The sequence below is a fragment of the Oreochromis niloticus genome, linkage group LG16 (genome assembly GCF_001858045.2).
Source record: "Oreochromis niloticus isolate F11D_XX linkage group LG16, O_niloticus_UMD_NMBU, whole genome shotgun sequence".
NCBI classification, from domain to species: Eukaryota; Metazoa; Chordata; class Actinopteri; order Cichliformes; family Cichlidae; genus Oreochromis; species Oreochromis niloticus.
The window spans coordinates 15,638,838-15,657,213 of NC_031987.2; the positions used below are offsets into that span (position 1 = coordinate 15,638,838).

The 18,376-nt window shown below is 36.5% G+C and overlaps 1 protein-coding gene across 2 annotated transcripts in view; it reads left to right on the forward strand.

The window, feature by feature from the left end:
- Positions 1 to 18,376, forward strand: part of scn1laa (sodium channel, voltage-gated, type I-like, alpha) — a 72,406-nt gene that overhangs the window by 48,985 nt on the left and 5,045 nt on the right. Inside the window, exons 2-21 of one of the 2 annotated variants that reach the window (XM_019352502.2) lie at positions 2,136 to 2,452; positions 2,855 to 2,973; positions 3,112 to 3,201; positions 3,281 to 3,409; positions 3,815 to 3,906; positions 4,368 to 4,571; positions 4,835 to 4,901; positions 5,182 to 5,323; positions 7,047 to 7,253; positions 7,844 to 8,113; positions 9,528 to 9,899; positions 10,554 to 10,686; positions 10,781 to 11,019; positions 11,120 to 11,293; positions 12,177 to 12,533; positions 12,670 to 13,125; positions 16,575 to 16,713; positions 16,802 to 16,956; positions 17,245 to 17,418; positions 17,558 to 17,680. In XM_019352502.2, coding sequence (XP_019208047.1) covers positions 2,189 to 2,452; positions 2,855 to 2,973; positions 3,112 to 3,201; positions 3,281 to 3,409; positions 3,815 to 3,906; positions 4,368 to 4,571; positions 4,835 to 4,901; positions 5,182 to 5,323; positions 7,047 to 7,253; positions 7,844 to 8,113; positions 9,528 to 9,899; positions 10,554 to 10,686; positions 10,781 to 11,019; positions 11,120 to 11,293; positions 12,177 to 12,533; positions 12,670 to 13,125; positions 16,575 to 16,713; positions 16,802 to 16,956; positions 17,245 to 17,418; positions 17,558 to 17,680 — 3,906 coding nt within the window. In that variant the 5' untranslated portion in view covers positions 2,136 to 2,188. The remainder of the gene's footprint in view (positions 1 to 2,135; positions 2,453 to 2,854; positions 2,974 to 3,111; positions 3,202 to 3,280; positions 3,410 to 3,814; positions 3,907 to 4,367; positions 4,572 to 4,834; positions 4,902 to 5,181; positions 5,324 to 7,046; positions 7,254 to 7,843; positions 8,114 to 9,527; positions 9,900 to 10,553; positions 10,687 to 10,780; positions 11,020 to 11,119; positions 11,294 to 12,176; positions 12,534 to 12,669; positions 13,126 to 16,574; positions 16,714 to 16,801; positions 16,957 to 17,244; positions 17,419 to 17,557; positions 17,681 to 18,376) is intronic. The other variant, XM_019352503.2, reaches the window with a different exon arrangement.

Below are 18,376 nucleotides of genomic sequence, written 5' to 3' on the forward strand. Positions count from 1 at the left end.
AAGAGAAGTGCTCTTTTGGTCTTGTTTTGTGCTAAACATTTCCTCCTGAAGATAAGAAGGAGCTTATCTTCACCATATAAAAGAGAGTAGCAGTGAGTTGCCACTGGTCTGATGGTTTTACTTTGGGAACTCTGGCCTAAATGTCTTCTATGCTGAATTTGGATTTTGAGCTGACAGATGAAAACCACAGGTGAACTTTAGTTCAAACTAAATTCTAATTCTGATGAATATCTGTTGTTTAGTACAAAAGTAGAGAAAAACAAATTTAAAATGTTGTATTTACTCTTGCCCACATATAGGCAGATGTTACATGAGTTATCTTCTACTCTATGACCTGTCTAGCTGATTTCATTGAAAGTATAAAGCCAAGGTGGAATTCAGTGAGTGAATCTAATTAGCATCATCATCTTAAATTTAATTTGATGTCTGGTATCCTTGATGTGACCTAACACTAACCATGACCACCACAGCTCCTCTACACCAGTCCAACATAATGCATTACTGTAAACTTAACAACAGAGCTGCAAACTAACCAGCATAGCCTGCATTAAATCCCGTAGTATTTGTATTCAAACTTTGAATAACAGAAAGTTAATATACTTCAATTTCCTTTGCAGGATTTTTCCCAGTGTGGCGAAAACATACTGAAACTTCAGCAACACACTGTGTACAGATCGAGTATTTTTTTTTAAAAACTAACAAAAACTCTAAAATAAATGAGGAAATTACAAGCTTTACATTTCCAATTCATCAAATGTCACTGAGCAGTCCGTACCTTTGAAAATAATCTAATTTCTTCCTCTCCTGGTCTAGCCTTTTTTAAACTTCGTTATATCAGACCAGCTACTGCCCCTTATTCACAAGGGGTTTGTCTGTATGTTTGATTTAGAAGGCTTTTACACCAGCTTTCCTGTGTCTCCTTCCAGTAATGAAGCAGGAGTCTTTTGCTTGTTTCACAAACATTTCCTGAGAAATAAAGCAGCTGTACCTTTAGCTAGCAGACACACTCTATGACATGCTGCACAGAAACAGCTTATGTGTTTGTTGATGTTTTGAGCTGTTTGAAAGTTTCATTTGAAATTTCCTGCCAGTTAAAGAAACATTACTCAGTTTTATCTTCTACTGTGACACTAGAGAGATGCTTAAGTACCATGACTGCAACTTAATGGCATCGACCCCAAACCACTGTTCTGGATCATTCCAGCCAACTTTAACCCTGAACACACTGCTATTATGATACATTAAAATTTTAACCTTTTTCTTTATGTGCACTAAGCAACAGGAATGGATATGCCAATTTGATGTATATTTTAATTTTTCCACCATTTAGGTTCAAATCAGTTTAATGTTTGAAAGTGTGCAGTGAAGGGAAATAATAATGTTCCTCAAATTTCTCATTTGATTATTTTACGAAGTAGAGACAAGAGACATTTAAAATGTAGGTAATAAAAGTAAAAAGTTCTCTCTTGATTGTTATAATTACATCACACATGTATAACTCGATGATAGGAACAGCTGATTGACCACTGATTTAGGGATTGATTTCTTGCATGTGTTTGATCACTGCACAACATGTCGAAGTTGTCTTTGACACTGTTGCATTTGGATCATTCTGAAACTCTCTGGCAGGGAACCCAGAAAGAGATACGGCACAGTCTATGGGGCATTCATATTTAATAGTGCATAGGTCTTTGTAACACATCATATTAGTCAGGCCTATTAGTAGGATGGATCTTTTCCTCTCACTGTTCTGTCTAAGTGAGGGAAAAGCAGACTTTTTCCATTTTGAGGGATGGAAGAGGAGTTGAGTCTCACCTGGAATTGATCATTGTCATGTAAAATCTTAATTTTATCTACTGACGAGCAGGTAATTAGATCTAATTTTACCATAGCTGAAAGGAATTTATATGTATGACAGCCTACTCTAGGCTCATTATAGCTTCCTTTTTCCTCTGACCTAAGAGCAGAAACAAACACACTGTTCTTTCTTCTCGATTAAAAATTATTAGTGAGAGGCAGGTCATAACAAAATTAATTTTAATTTGCATTTTTTAGCCAAATAATGTTGGATGTAAGAAAAATATAACTCTGCTATTTAAACCGCTCCCTATATTGTGTCTTTTCTAATGCCACAGGCCTTTCTGTTGCTGGAGGCTAGCTGCTCACTCTGAAGGTGCAGCATGAAAAGATGGAACAGCTGCTTGTACCACCAGGTCCAGACAGCTTCAGTCCCTTTACCCGTGAGTCACTTAAAGCCATCGAAAAACGGATTACTGAAGAGAATGCCAAGAAACCCAAGGGAGAGAAGAAAAAGCGCAAAAATGAAGTTAAGCTCAGACCAAACCGTGACCTGGAGGCAGGCAAACCACTCCCCCTTGTATATGGAGACATTCCTCAAGGTCTGGTGTCGATACCACTGGAGGACCTGGATCCCACCTACAGTAATCAGAAGGTAGGTTTGCTTGAATTTAAACTTGAACACTAAGCTCCAAGTTTAGATTTTTTCTCTGTAGTGTTCGGGTTTACATTAATTCATTATTTATGAAACTGCACGCAGCTATTAAAATACCACTGTTGGTTTTAAATCTTAGAAGCCAATAAAAATGATTCATATGAAATTTGTCAACAGTATATGAAGTTGTTAGCAAAAGTCTTGAACCACCCTTAATTTCTTTATGTTTAAAATGCTTTAAAAATAAAGAAATGAGGAGTGGCCCAAGACTTTTGCACAGTGTTGTATGATGTTATATATTTTTGTAAACTATAATGCAATGATATAATGCAAGACAGCCAAAGAGTATCCATATAAGAGTATAAAGATGTATAAATGTCTGTCTGTCTGTTTCTCTTCCAGACTTTCATTGTATTAAACAAAGGAAAGGTCATTTTTCGCTTCAATGCCAGTCCAGCCTTGTACCTCCTGAGTGCCTTCAACCCTCTACGAAGGCTATCAATTCGGATTCTGGTACACTCATATCCTTTCATTAGCATATGAATCTGATACGCATGACTAATGTTGATGTTGAGCTGTCTGCTACCTAAGCCCAGGGTTACAAAAAATTATTTTACTTTCACAATAAAATCAGTTACTTCCTTGACAATTGCCTGTAAATTGTTCAACATGGTGATCATGTGCACTATTCTCACTAACTGTGCATTTATGACACTGAGCGAATCACCTGTCTGGGCAAAGAACGTGGAGTAAGTGTTCTGCAAACATACATAACATACACACAGTGTAGATACTGTGAAGAGTAACTGGTGTTCTTTTTTCCAACAGGTACACATTTACAGCGATTTACACCTTTGAATCCCTCGTTAAAATTTTAGCTCGGGGGTTCTGTATAGGAAAGTTCACATTTCTAAGAGATCCCTGGAACTGGCTGGATTTCTCTGTCATTGTCATGGCGTAAGTACAAGGCTTTTTCATTATTTTTGTAGTTTTTGTCACACATTTGGAATTGACTCACCAAAGAAAAAAGATAATCAGGCTTTCATAAACAGAGACATTGATTGTTGGCGTTATTTTTTGGTACTGACTGTAGCTTCATTATTGCTGTTTTGCATGACTCTATGTTACACCTATTGTCATCTCTGTAAATAATAATAATAATGGATTGCATTTATATAGCGCTTTTCAAGACCCCCAAAGCACTTTACAATTCCACTATTCATTCACTCTCACATTCACACACTGGTGGAAGCAGCTACAGTTGTAGCCACAGCTGCCCTGGGGCAGACTGACAGAAGCGAGGCTGCCATATCGCGCCGTCAGCCCCTCTGAATTCTAAAATAATTACAATTTTTCTTGCAGGTATGTAACAGAGTTTGTACCCCTGGGCAATGTTTCAGTCCTTCGGACATTCAGAGTATTAAGAGCTTTCAAAGCAATTTCTGTCATTCCAGGTAAGCAGTTACCATTTTTGTTTTGTTCTTTCATAGTTTAACAGTACGCTCATCCAATTGCCCACCCTTGAGCAGCTATGGACCCACCAGTGCCAAATTTATATTATCACACCTATTTCACAGAGGTGTTTCACCAGTATGAAAATGAACAATCCTTAGCAATCCCAACCTATAAGATGCATGTCATCTTATAGGTGGTTCTGTAGATGGTAATAAAAAAAGAGAGAGAGAATCTGCTCTTATTCTAACTTCATTTATTTCCAAAAGATCAACAAGATGGATTAAATAGTGCTGGCACTGGGTTAGACAAACAAACAAACAAATATACTAAAAAAAAATGGATGCCTTTCTAAGTGGATTACCACTAAAGGAAAAGCTCACTGGTATCCCTTTGTTTTTTTTTTCCCTGGTACAAATATTTACTGTCTCTTGACTGACTGCAAGTGATTTTGTGTTTACAGGCCTGAAGACCATTGTTGCTGCATTGTTCCAGTCAGTGAAGAAGCTTGCTGATGTGATGATTCTCACAGTTTTCTGCCTGAGTGTCTTTGCCCTAATAGGTTTACAACTGTTTATGGGCAATCTGAAAAATAAGTGCATACGAGAAGATGTTTTAAATAGCGATTCGAATAACACAAATGTGACTGTGGACTTTGAAAATAAAAGTAAGTATTTGATCCCAGAAAAAAAAAGAAATTTAAAAATTAACACTCAAATCTCAAATTAACACATAAAAATTAAAAATTTAAATGAAAAGTGTATATTGAAATACAGAAATCACAGCTAGTCGAGATAATTTACTCAATCACTGCTGTACATTGCAGAGCTGTACCCCATTTCTACTGTTGATACTTACATCAGTATTTGTGATTGACCTCCAACAAACCACTGCTATTAAATACTACTATTTTCTCTCTGTTCCAATCAGGTCTTTATTATTACCTTTCTTCAGATAGCAAAGATCCACTGCTTTGTGGAAACAGCAGTGGAGCTGGGTAAGGAAGCTTCCTTTCCAGTTACCAGAGTACTGAATAAAGTCCATATTAAACAGAACCCCAATGCCAAAAAAGTTGAGACGATGTGTAAAATATAACTAATAACAGAATGTAACAGTTTCCTCATATAGCCAAATTTTATCAATATGGATAACATAGAAAACACATCACAGCTTTAAAATGAGAAAATGTGCCATTTAAGAAAAATACTAGCTCATTTTGAATATGATGCGTTGTGGTGCCAGTTCCTTTAGAGCTTAACAGAGTCGATTTCTTGCAGACATTGTCCAGAGGGGTACGTGTGCCGCAAAGTGGGAAAGAACCCAGACTATGGTTATACCAGTTTTGACTCATTTGGTTGGGCCTTCCTTTCACTGTTCAGACTGATGACCCAGGATTATTGGGAAAACCTTTACCAGCAGGTACATTAAAAATGTTATTGTTGTCAGTGATATTTGTTCTTCTTCACTGGCCAACTAGTCTGATAGCATTTGTTGTAGACAGACTGTTCATACATCAAAAGACCAGCTTGATTGTGCTCTGGGTGCTTCTATTAAGATTTTTGACATTTTAGACCATTTCAGAAATATTCCAACCTCTTTACTTTCAATTTTTTGGCTGCACCAGAAGCAAACTACAATCAACAATGCCACTGCAGTTTCTCCAGAAATTGCGTTTAGTTAACTATCTATGAAAACATCTTTGGTTGTTTTTAAAAACACTTTTAACCTCACGTGGTTCAGATTACTCCATAATTTCTTCTCTGAGGGCATGAAATGGCAGTGCCTGCTATGTTTATGGGAAAAGGATTCTCCTACCACAATATTATGGAGAGTATTCAGAGCTTTCTGTTTAAACAAACATCTAAATGCCGTGCAGGTGCATCTTGGTCAAAGGAAAACAAGAGTCCTACTGAGGCAAACATAGGCAAACATAGTTTCAATGGCTGCAAAAAAAACATGTAGGTGTACAGCAAATAGGCTACTGCCTACATTGTACTATCAAGAAAAGCAAACAGTAATACAATAAGACTCCCATAAGCAGGTCTTTTAAGCACTCTGCGCAGTTAGGTAGTGCTAACTTTGACTAATAATAAGCCATCAAATGATCGCATTTCTTGAACGCGAAATGGAACAGAGACAGTTTTGTTTGTTTGATAGTTATATGTAAAGTCATATTAACATGTATCCATATACACATACGGATTTGACAATCCAACAAATAAAAAAGTACTTAATATATATTACTGAAGAAAAAAATGTAAGCAATATGCAACTTTATTAAACTTTTATCATATTCCCATTCTCTCCGTGAGACGTGACAATAGCATCATGGATGATTCGTCACACTAAACACTAGAGTCCAGTGTGTCACTGTAACGAATTTTGCAATGTATTTATGTCATAACTTTTGTATTTTGTTTTTTTTACGTGTACTACCAGATAATTTGGCTGATATAGTTTTGGTCTCAGGCAAATGAATATAAGAGCAATTATGTTTTGTTGCTACAGCATAATTACATAGATGGTAGATTGGCTATTTCAGTTTTAGAGCAAGAAATAACATAAATGCAAAATGTGGAATTCAAAGTTTAAGGTTTTTACACACACTGAATATGAAAACATGGAGTGTAGAGGAGTCAAATGGAGAGGAGTGACAGGTGGGATTTGTAGTAAATTAGCTGACAAGTTATTAATCTTTGTTTCGTTGTTTCTATTACTCCATAACAATGATGAATGAAAGAAAATCAATGTGAAGATCAATGAAAGGCATCGACTTTAGATTTTGAAATTTGAAACGGTAATGAAAGTGATGTGTTTGGGGTTTTACCAAGCTCAACTGTGCTTTCTTTTATACCTAGAAAATTCACTTTTATCATCTTTACTTCTGAGTTGAGAAATTCTGGAAATATAAGTTAACATGTGCAATCTTTAGATACAGCTCTATTTGAAGGCCCTCTAACTTTTAAAATATCCACTGTATTAGGGTGGATTTTTGCATGTCTCCACACTTTAGCACAGTGTAGTCATGTCAGGCAAAGGCAGGGATATAAAAACATTGTGAAAATTTTTAAAAAGTTAAGTATAAATACTTTATTTGAAAAGGTGCAAGTTCACCAAAATCTTGTTTGTTTTTTCATTGCAGACTTTGCGTGTATCTGGGAAGCCCTACATGATTTTTTTTTTGCTCATCATATTCCTTGGCTCCTTCTACTTGATCAACCTGATTTTGGCGGTTGTAGCCATGGCCTATGAGGAGCAGAACCAGGCCGCTGCAAAGGAAGCTCAGGAGAAGGAGGAGGAGTTTAAGGCCATGCTTGAGCAGCTGAGACAACAACAAGAGGAAGCTCAGGTACATTGATTGAGTCCTTAAATTTCTCTCAAGATATAATTTTAGTTAAGTCAAAATGCATCTTCTTTGAAGTACAGTAAATTCAATCAGTTTTGCAATTTTGTATTTTATATAACTGTATACTGGTTGTGTGGTAATTATATATAATATTTACACGTTTAAGTGGTAAGTGCAATTTATTACCTATATAGTCATTCAAGGGCTTTTCCCTTTTTTTTATTTAGGGCACTTTTTCTTTCTATGTTTATATGTTACCAGTATAGAAATCCATCCACACATTCTCATGACCATTTATTCAGCTAAGGTCTCTGGATTTTTGCTCCTGTTCCATCTAAGACTAACCTCTCTCTTGGGGAGGTCCATGTTTGGACAGGTTGCAAATCTATTACTGTCAACAACACAACTATTTACACCTACAGCAAGTTTTAAATCTCAACCAATAACATTTGGAGGCATTTGGATTACCCGGAGGAAGCTTGCACAGGCAGAGGGAAAACATCTGCACACTTGCAGAATGGGCCTACCTCTCCAGGAGGTTCACATCAAGAATCAGCCTGTTTACCATCAGTTTCTTATCTTCCCTCTTCTAGGCAGCACTAGCTGCTGCTGCAGCAGTGGGTGGGGAGGCCGGTGATAAAGTTGGTGGCACAGAGAGTTCCTCTGATGCCTCTAAGCTGAGCTCCAAAAGTGCAAAGGAGAGACGCAACAGGCGGAAGAAAAAAAAGGAGGAAGAAGGAAAAGAGACCGAGGGAAAACTTCCTAAATCTGAGTCACAGGACAGTATACAGAGGGCTCGCAATCGCTTCTCTGTGGATGCAAACCTGCTCAACTATGACATGAAATGCTCATCTGCACATCAGGTATTTTTCTATGCTATGAAAACGATATTGTCGGTTCTAAAGCTCCTTTCACATCTTCATGGTGTACTGTATTTTATTACTATACTTCATTATGGTAGCTTTACTACATTTATGGTAAATTACTCTAGAATGAAACAATCCTAAAAAGTTGGGACACTATACAAAATGCAAATAAATACAGAATGCAATGTTTACAAATCTCAGGAACTCATGTTTTATTCACAATAGAACACAGGAAACATATCATCTGTTTAAACTGAGGCATTTTACTATTTAATGAAAAGGCAACAAAAAGCCTGGAAAAGAAGTGAGGATGCACATAGTGATAAACCTGGACCTGTTCTACTTTTTTTTTTTCTTTTAGATATATTGCTGGCATCGAATTTCAGATTAAGAAATTATATTTCTTAAATCGCGCTTTTTCAGTTCAGACTTTTGTTATGTTTTCGATCTTCTATTGTGAATACAATTTGGGTTTATGTGCTTTGCAAATTAGTGTATTCTATTATAAGTTACATTTGTTCCAACTGGGCTTGTACAAATCTATTTTTCTCATCATTTAAATTAATCTTTTTTATTTATTTAAATTGCCAAATTAACACTTTTGAATATAACTTTATTTCAAAAATTATGTAAAAATACAGACAGTACCAGTGTCTAGTTTCAGTGATTTATTAAAAGATGATTTAAAATGACAGTCTGTGATCACTCTCTTTAATTTGAATGACAGATATATATTCAGAAAGCCTTGTCAGCGAGAAGATTGACTTTTGTCAAACTCTTGCATGGCTCAAAATGACTGAAAGGCAGGAGAATTAAATGGACTGACAATGTGGCTACCAAATTTAAACTTACACATTGCAGCCATTTGATTTTTTAGCTTGTATGTGTATGTATTATACATTTTTAGGATATTCAGTATGGATTTACTAACTTTTCTAAATATTCATGAGCTGCTAACAAATTGTTTTGATTTCTTTTATCTCATGTCATTAATCTGAATTGAACCTTTTCTTTACTGCCATCACACTTTTATTGCCATCGGTTTCATCACTTTCATCATCATCTTCTGTCTTCATCAAATTCTTTAGTTCCTATCATATGCCATCATCAGGATATATTTTTTATGAGCAATTTCCTTCTTGCAACAGTTCATCATGATCATCGTCATCATCCCCATAATCATGCTTTCCTTCTCCACTATCATGATCATTATCATGATCTTTACTGTTCTCATTAACAGTTTTAATTTTGCATTTTTATTGAAATCATCATCATCGTGAAGTTTTTCTCACCACAGAAATCGTTCCTTTTTTTCTTCATTTGTACATATGAAGATCGTTGTCTCTCTCTTCTGTCCTCTTTTTGATTGTCATATATCATACATCCATCGGAGACTATCTTTCTCTCCTAGTCCTTTCTGAGTTTTCATGGACCCCTCTTCTCACCCAGAAGGAATAGCAAGACCAGCCTTTTCAGTTTCCGAAGTCAAGCCCAGGATGTGGGCTCAGAAAATGAATTTGCTGATGATGAGAACAGCATTTTTGAGGACAACATGAGTCGGAGGGGCTCTTTTTTTCTTCCCCAAAGGTGTGATCGACGCAGCAGCAGTATGAGCCAGTGCAGCTTCTTTTCACATCGCAGATTTCAGCCCCGTGAGATCAGGCACAGCTCTGTAGACTGCAATGGCGTTGTGTCTCTGGTGGGTAGGAATGCACTCCCTTCATCATCTGGGGGGCTCCTTCCACCTAAAGTGACGTTAGATATGGCCTCCACTGGAGACAATGTAAGAAAGGGTTCTGTAGCCCAGACAGCCCAATAACTTGCTTACTGTATTGCTCTGTTTTTGTTTGTTTATTTTGGCCTTTTCCTCTTTCTGACTCTTATACACACACACTTTATTACACAAGTATGTCACAAACTATGCTTGTCATTTTGGCTGAACCTTTTTTCAAAGCTCTGCAGAGTTTTTTGTTTTTTTTGTTTCTCAGCTATTTTAGCAAGCTATGTAGCTTAGCATGCCAGAAAATAGAAGTCACAACTTTTCAAAACTCAAATAAACCTTGGAATTTTAACTTAACCTTAAACTCTTCCTGGGTCTATCAATGATACAATGATGGACTCTTGGTCATTGAAATGGCTCAAGTGCTTTTGATTTATACTGCTGCTTTGTGCTTTTGGACAATGATAGGCATAGCTGTAGCTTCTAACTATACGATCAGTATGCCAATACTATGTCAGTTATCCCAGAGCTTTACTGTAAAATATTCTTTTTGGGTAATTGAAACATATGCAGCTTTCTGTGGAACAATTTCCTCTGCTTTTTTTTGTTTCATTTATTTAGTAAATGTTATGTGATGATAAATATTTATGTTTGCACTGTAAAATGCAACATTTGTATGGTTACATTTTATGTGTTAAAAATTGTTTCTATCCCTAGGCTGACACTACTGACACAGAATATAGACAGAGCATTGGAGGAATAAACCAGGGATATATGGACTACCTTCAGAGCCCAGAGGCCAGACAGAGAGCTCATAGTATTGCCAGTGTCATAACCACCACAATGGAGGGTAGGTGCTTTTCACCATGGCATGAATAGCCAATCCTGACTATATCTGTGGTGTTAAAAAGTTAAATTGTACTTTCACACAAAATATTTTTCAGAACTTGAAGAGTCACGGCAGAAGTGTCCTCCTTGCTGGTATGATTTTGCCCACACCTTCCTAATCTGGGAGTGCTGTCCAGGATGGCTGAAATTAAAAAAAATTGTCAAACTAATCGTGATGGATCCATTTATGGATCTATTCATCACCATCTGCATTGCACTAAACACATTGTTTATGGCCATGGAACATTATCCAATGAGTGATGGGTTCCAAAACATGCTTGCTGTTGGCAATAAGGTAAGTTCAATTAGGAGAATTGTTTTTTAAATATAAATATCTATTGATTTTATTAATCTTCACTGGTTTGTTTTGTGTGTGTGTGTGTGACTGTGTAAAGATATTCACCGGCATCTTCACGGCTGAAATGGTCTTCAAGGTGATTGCACTGGATCCATACTATTACTTTCAGGAGAGATGGAATATCTTTGATGGGATCATTGTCAGTTTAAGCTTGATTGAGCTTTGTTTGGAAAGTTTGAAGAACATGTCTGTTTTGAGATCATTCCGATTGGTAAGTCTAAATGTAATCTGAACTTGCATCAAGAAGCAAGCGAAACCTTTGGAATTATCTGTATCTATGTATAAATGTGTCATAAAATTTGGTTGCTTCATAAAAGTTATAAACAATACAAACAGTGTATTTCAACTGACAATACATACATTTATTGCAGTGTTTGCCTGTGTTCAGTATATTCAAACTTGCAGTCACTTGGCAAATAATACCAAAAAATCTGAGTTGGTTAGGATATACCAAACCTGAAGAGCAGGTTTACTCTGCTATAATTAAATAAATAATCAAACAATATGTTATACAAGATCCACTCATCCACTCAGCACCATGCTATTTATTTGGTTAGCTTTGGCCTTGTTACCTGATGCTATAATCAGACTATGAAAATAGTGGTCGGAAACTGTGGCATAACCAAAATATTGCAAATAAGTGCAATGAATTTACAATCTCATTGCCTTTGAAATGGTTAGTTCTATGCAATTACTGGGCAACCACAATTTTTTTCCCACACTCTCAGTCAGAGGTTGTCATCCTATTTTTACTCTAGTGTGACTCAGCCATTAGATTTCACACCCCTGACATGCTGACAGAAAGAACATGCAGCACACCATACAATGTAAAAATCCCAATGAATTCCATTATAAAAACATTTGATCATAAAAAATAATTTTAGCTGTGAGGGAGCATTGTAATTTGAGGCTGGTTTACTGCCGCTATGTCTGGTTAAACTCTTAAAAAACAAAAAAAAACAAAAAAATGACTTAACTTGGATCTACATAGTTCCTAAGGATTTATATGCTTTTATTTGTCACAAATGCAATAGCCTGTATGTTGTGCTGCATTTTGAGTTAGGAAATAACTTCTGTTTCCTTTTCTTTTACAGCTTAGAGTATTCAAGTTGGCTAAATCCTGGCCCACTCTAAATAAACTGATCAAAATAATTGGTAATTCAGTGGGGGCTTTGGGCAACCTGACGCTGGTCTTGGCCATTATCGTCTTCATCTTTGCTGTGGTGGGCATGCAGCTATTTGGAAAAAAATACAAGGACTGTGTGTGTAAAATTTCTGCTGACTGCACTCTTCCTCGTTGGCACATGAATGACTTCTTCCATTCATTCCTCATTGTTTTCCGGGTGCTTTGTGGAGAGTGGATAGAAACCATGTGGGACTGTATGGAAGTGGCTGGGATTCCCAAGTGTCTCACTCTCTACATGATGGTCATGGTTATAGGAAACCTTGTGGTACATTACATTTTATGGTCAATTCATTAATTCATTAATCTGTTTAAAAACCTGTTCATTATTCAATTTTACAGTAATATGTGCTTTTTTGCTATTATCAGTTACAAATCTTATGTTGTATATCATTACCTTATAGGTATTGAACCTCTTCTTGGCCCTTTTGCTGAGTTCATTCAGTGCTGACAACCTAGCAAAACAAGAAGATGATCCTGAGTCAAACAATTTGCAAATTGCCATTGCACGCATACACAAAGGCATTGCCTTCACAAAGTCGGTGCTTCGAAGCACCTGCAGCAGTGCCTGCCTCAGAGATAAGAAACAAAAGAAGGATGAGGAAAAATCTCTGGATGAACTCCACAAACCTTTAGGGTCAAACGGAATCCCCAATCATGGCAATGGAGAGGTGATTGGCGTGGACAAAACTGGGGACAAATACATAGTCAGCAGCAGGAGTGATGATTCCATAATGTCGTTCATCAACAACCCTAGTGTGACTGTCACTGTTCCTATTGCTATTGGAGAGTCTGACTTTGAAAATCTTAACACTGAGGACTTCAGCAGTGCATCATCAGATGCAGTAGGATGCCCTGTGGTAAGGATCCTGTTGGTCAAACTGCTCTCTCTAGATTCATGATTTCTGTTTTAAAGCAAATTTTTTAAATGACATTGCAAGTTAAATGTTTATGACATGTAATGCAATCACATAGGACTTTGGTTTAAAAGAACACTGTTGGTGAGGGAAATTAGATATTCATTACCACACAGCAAAGGACAGAATTGTTAGTCGTCTATAACTTTTTACAAATTTTTCCAAGTCCTGTTTAACCGAAAAAGGAATTTTAACACATCCTAGTGTTCATTTCCAAACATCCTTTCCAAACATCCTAGTTTTATTTTGGATTTTTACATTATTTTACTTTGCACACAGAAACAAAATTATTTCACAAAAACTTAAAAATACCAGGTTCAAAATTCCAGAGTATTTGAAATTCTTCTCTTGCTACATCTGCCAGGCTTGTTCTGTACTGTGTGGCTCTCTTTGAATTTCTTGATGAAATTTCTTCCGTTCCTGACACTTGGAAATGCAGTGATCACTTTGTATATCCATCCCCTGAGCATGAGCAATTGCTTTTCTCTAAACTCTTTTGTCTAAACTCATTTATTTTGTTTTTGGTAAGATGCTGTCTCAAGTGATAGCTCAAGCCCTACCTGAGGTTTTCATACTGTGTGTAAATTGGAAGATAACCTTCAGGTTTAATTGAATTTTACAAGCTTTGAACATGAAAAAGCTCAAGCACCTTATTGCACAGCAGAGGTTTGTAGTATGGCTCAATAAAAAAGGTCAGTTTTTCAGGGCACTTACATTTGGGTTTTTTTCCATTCTTGTATTGTCTGCAAATAGAAGAAGTGAAGTGAAGGACTTAGCCTAAAATCTACAGTCATGGCAATGACATGTATCATGATGCTTTCCCTAACTGCCCATATACCATAGCCTTTTAACAAGAAGAGACCATATAGACGGGAAAATACCAGTGTGCACATTACATTATGAGCCATTTAAGTCTGAGTGCTAGAGAGCTTAGTCCTCCTACTAAGAGGACTGTGTTTTGTGTTGTAGGAAAGGAATATATTGAGCCTCTATAATATTACTGTCGCATTGTTATTGCTGCTGTCCGTGTATGTATTTATTATTTGGATGGGTAACAGAAAAAAAAAATATTTCTTGGCAGTATTTTATAGGAAGGGTTGTATTGTTTCTGTTTACTTGCTGTTGCTTGATACAGATGCTGTAAGAACTTACAATACATCAGACTCATTAAAGAGTGCGCTGCCTATGAGAAGAATCAAATAACCCTTTAACAGATCGGTTATAATTCTTTGATGACTTTAATTCACTCACTTGATTTGTTTTTTCTAATATGTTTCCCCCTCCCTCGTGTATGTTAATGATTAAACAAAATATTAAGACCACATTATGGTAAAGAAAGACCCTCTGTCAAGCTTTTACATTGTGGAACATAAGGGAAAAACAGAAATAGATAATCAGGTTACCAGGTCATAAAATTAAACAACCTCAGATGTTATATTACACAGTGTCATTACTTATTTAACAAAAACTAAGTCAAAATACAGAAGTAGCATGTGACATGTACACCCCATGATTCAAGAACTTACTGAACCACTTTTAGCAGCAATAACTTGAAGTAACTGTTTTCTGTAGGACTTGAGGAATTTTAGCCCACGTGTTTACAACAGTGCTTCGAAGGCCTTCATTTATGAACGCATTTTTTAAAGCCATTATGTTGTAGATCTGTTGATGTGGTTGGGACAATTTTCCTATTTGGGCCACGTTTTAGCTGTTGGACAGATGCACTCACATTTGACTGCGGAATACTTATAAAAAGTAGTTTATGTTGAACTCTATGACTCTTTGGCAGTTGGTATGATGTGTTTGCTTTTCACCAAACAAGGCACCGTGAATTATGAGCTAACATCTTCAATTTGGTTTAGTCTTTCTAAAGGTCATTGCATCAGAAGACTTGTAGTTCAGTTCAGTTTTTCAAGCCATGCTGGCATGTTGGTTTTAAAGACCAGAGGCTTTCTCATGGCAATCCTTCCAAACAAGTCATAATTGTTTAGTCTTTATTTAATTGTACTTTCATACTGTCAAACCTCTTGGGTTTTTTGTAGTTTCCCTGAGCATTGCATGGCCTGACTTTGGGGTGAATTTGCTGAGATGTCCACTCCTGGCAAGCTCAGCCAGGAGTGGATGGTCTAAAATGATTTCCACTTGTGGTTAAACTTTCTCACTGTAGAATGATGGACTTCATACTTGTTCAAAATGGTCTTATAATCCTTCCAAGATTTATGGGAAGTAAAAAATGCTTCTCTAACTTCATTGCTGATGCCTTTCCTACTTGGCATTGTGTTAACACATACCTGAGTGCTCAGACCAGCAAACTGCCAAAACGTCTGCTTTTATAGATGTGCTCACACCTGGAAGTGTGTAATATATAACGTTTTGTAATTCATCTGAGGTTGTATTAATTAATTAATGTGTTATGTCCTGATACACAGCACCTAAAAGGAGTACTTTCTTTTTACAGTGACTGTACTGATAGACTATAGCCCAGTGTACCACTAAACATAAAGGATATTTTTAATGATAAATATCCTGTAAGTTGTTAATATGGTGCCTATGATTTTTCAGGATTAGTAAAACACAGTGGTAATTAGCCATTATTTCTGGATTTCAGCACACAATGAGTTAGCTTTGCTTTGATTGCTTTGATTGCTTTGATTATTCAAAATAGCTTGTATTTTAAAATCAACCATATTGTGTTGATTTGTGACTCGTTTTCCACAAATGTAACATTAAGCTCCCTTTTTCAGATTTACAGTTGTAGAATGGATGCACAAAGCATCATTACATTAACAGTAGGGCATACAATGTATCAGAGTAACATGCTTACATTATTCCCTGTTCTGCATTAGCTGGTCCCAGGGCAGCCAAGTGCTTCTGCATTCTCCAGGAAGACATTCAAGCTGTTTTCATACTAGCTATTAGGAGACACGCCCTGCAGATAGCTATACAACAACAGGCTGAAGGAGCGAGCATTGTCAGGCTTTAAATTTACCAGTCTCTCTCTCTCTATCTATCTATCTATCTATCTATCTATCTATCTATCTATCTATCTATCTATCTATCTATCTATCTATCTATCTATCTATCTATCTATCTATCTATCTATCTATCTATCTATCTTCCTCCAGTAATATGGAACTGAGCAGGAAAACAGTATAAACTGTAATGCAGACTTCTTGGTGCCTTTGCTGTTGAGAACCACTCAACTGTTCTTTGGAGTCAATGCACTAGTAGTTTGTTGTTTTGGCTAAAGTTTTGCATGTGTTTGTGTGTGATCATATATCTGCTTTAATTTAACCATCATATGTTATAACTATTTCTGTGTGAAAATAGTACTACTCAATAGCTCTGTTAGATTTGTTCACCCAACACTTCTTTTTCATCCACATAAACAGATTGTTGAAGATGATGATGATGGACAGTCCAGCTCTTCAGAGGGAAGCACAGTGGATGGTGTTCCAGCTGGAGAGGGAGCAATTTCTGTAGACTTTGAATTAGAAGACACTATGGATCCCGATCCCTGTTTCCCTGCTGGTGAATTCACCATCTACCTAACCTTAAATTTAATTTGAATCTGCATTTTCCATGACTAAAACCCCATCTGCCCATTGTCTTTTTTCAGCCTGTGTGCAGACATTCCGTTGTTGTCAAGTAAATGTAGATGTGGGCTGGTGGAAAACATGGTGGACACTACGAAAAACCTGTTATCGGATAGTGGAGCACAACTGGTTTGAGAGCTTTATCATCTTCATGATCCTGCTTAGCAGTGGGGCTCTTGTAAGTATTTACATGAAGAAAGCAAATGTTGCATTTGGATGACTAATTTGGTTTCTTTTGTGGATTTATGTGAGATATTTTATCTAGGATCTCTCATCAAGCAGTAGATTCTCAAACTGCTCATGTTTGAATAGTTTTTAATTCAATATTATTGAATCAGTCTCTTTAATGGTTTGTTTTCACACTTGCTTTGGGACAAATCCTGAGATATTTCCTGTAGCGTATTATGGAAATTTCATTATGTGCACCTTTGACATTACTAAAGCTTGTCTTTTTCCACACATTTAGGCATTTGAGGATATCTACATTGAGCAGAGGAAAACTATTAAAACAGTTTTGGAGTATGCAGACAAAATTTTCACCTACATCTTTATTTTGGAGATGTTACTGAAGTGGGTGGCATATGGATTTGCCAAGTATTTCACAAATGCCTGGTGCTGGCTGGACTTCCTAATTGTTGATGTAGGTTGAAACTCTGCTTACACAGTGCTCAATCCGTTCTTTGTTGTGTTGAGACGTAGAATGAAACTGCACTGTCTTTGATTAATGTGTGTAATAATTTTTCTTTGCTCACGACATGTTTGTGTCGCATGTGTTCTAGGTCTCACTGGTCAGTCTGGTAGCCAACGCATTAGGTGCTAATGAACTTGGTGCCATCAAGTCTCTGAGAACTCTAAGAGCTCTGAGGCCACTGAGAGCCCTGTCACGCTTTGAGGGCATGAGGGTAAGAGTTGTTGAAAGTACTTATCCATTCAGAGTCATGCTGTCTAGCACTAGCTCAATATACTAGTGCAGAACACTTCCACTTCATTAGGTACAGCTTATTAGCTCTAGGTGGGCCACCATTTTGCCATCAGAAATTGCTTGATTATTGTAGCACAGATTCAACAATAAAGCATAAAATTTGTTGCATGCAACCATTCCTGTCTTTCCCCAATTCCCTTTCTCCTGCCTTCATTTGCCATCCTGGTAAGCTTAAGTATTTTGTTCTCCAAGTTGAAAAAAATCACTTTTAATTTCAATAACTCCTCAAATATACACCAGTGATGCAGAATTTTGATAAAAGGAATAGTTTGACATTGCGGGAATTTCTTGCTAAGAATTACAACCCCATTATATAGTGCTTTTCATAAGTAAAAAAAAAATGCTGTTTTTAATATTGAAAATTAGTTTTCATTGACTCAAGAAATGTTTTTGTTTTTTACAGAGCTAATACAGCATCTAATAATGAAAATAAATCAATTCAAAATCAAAGTAATACAAAACATAAATAAAATCCTGTAACTCGAAGGTACATAGAACTCAAATAAATAAAAACAACAGCTGTGAAATAAATAAAGTCAAATAAAGTGCTACTCTAACTCTCAAGAAACAGAAAATAAATAAATACCAAAATATCAAATTATTCTTATTTCACTTT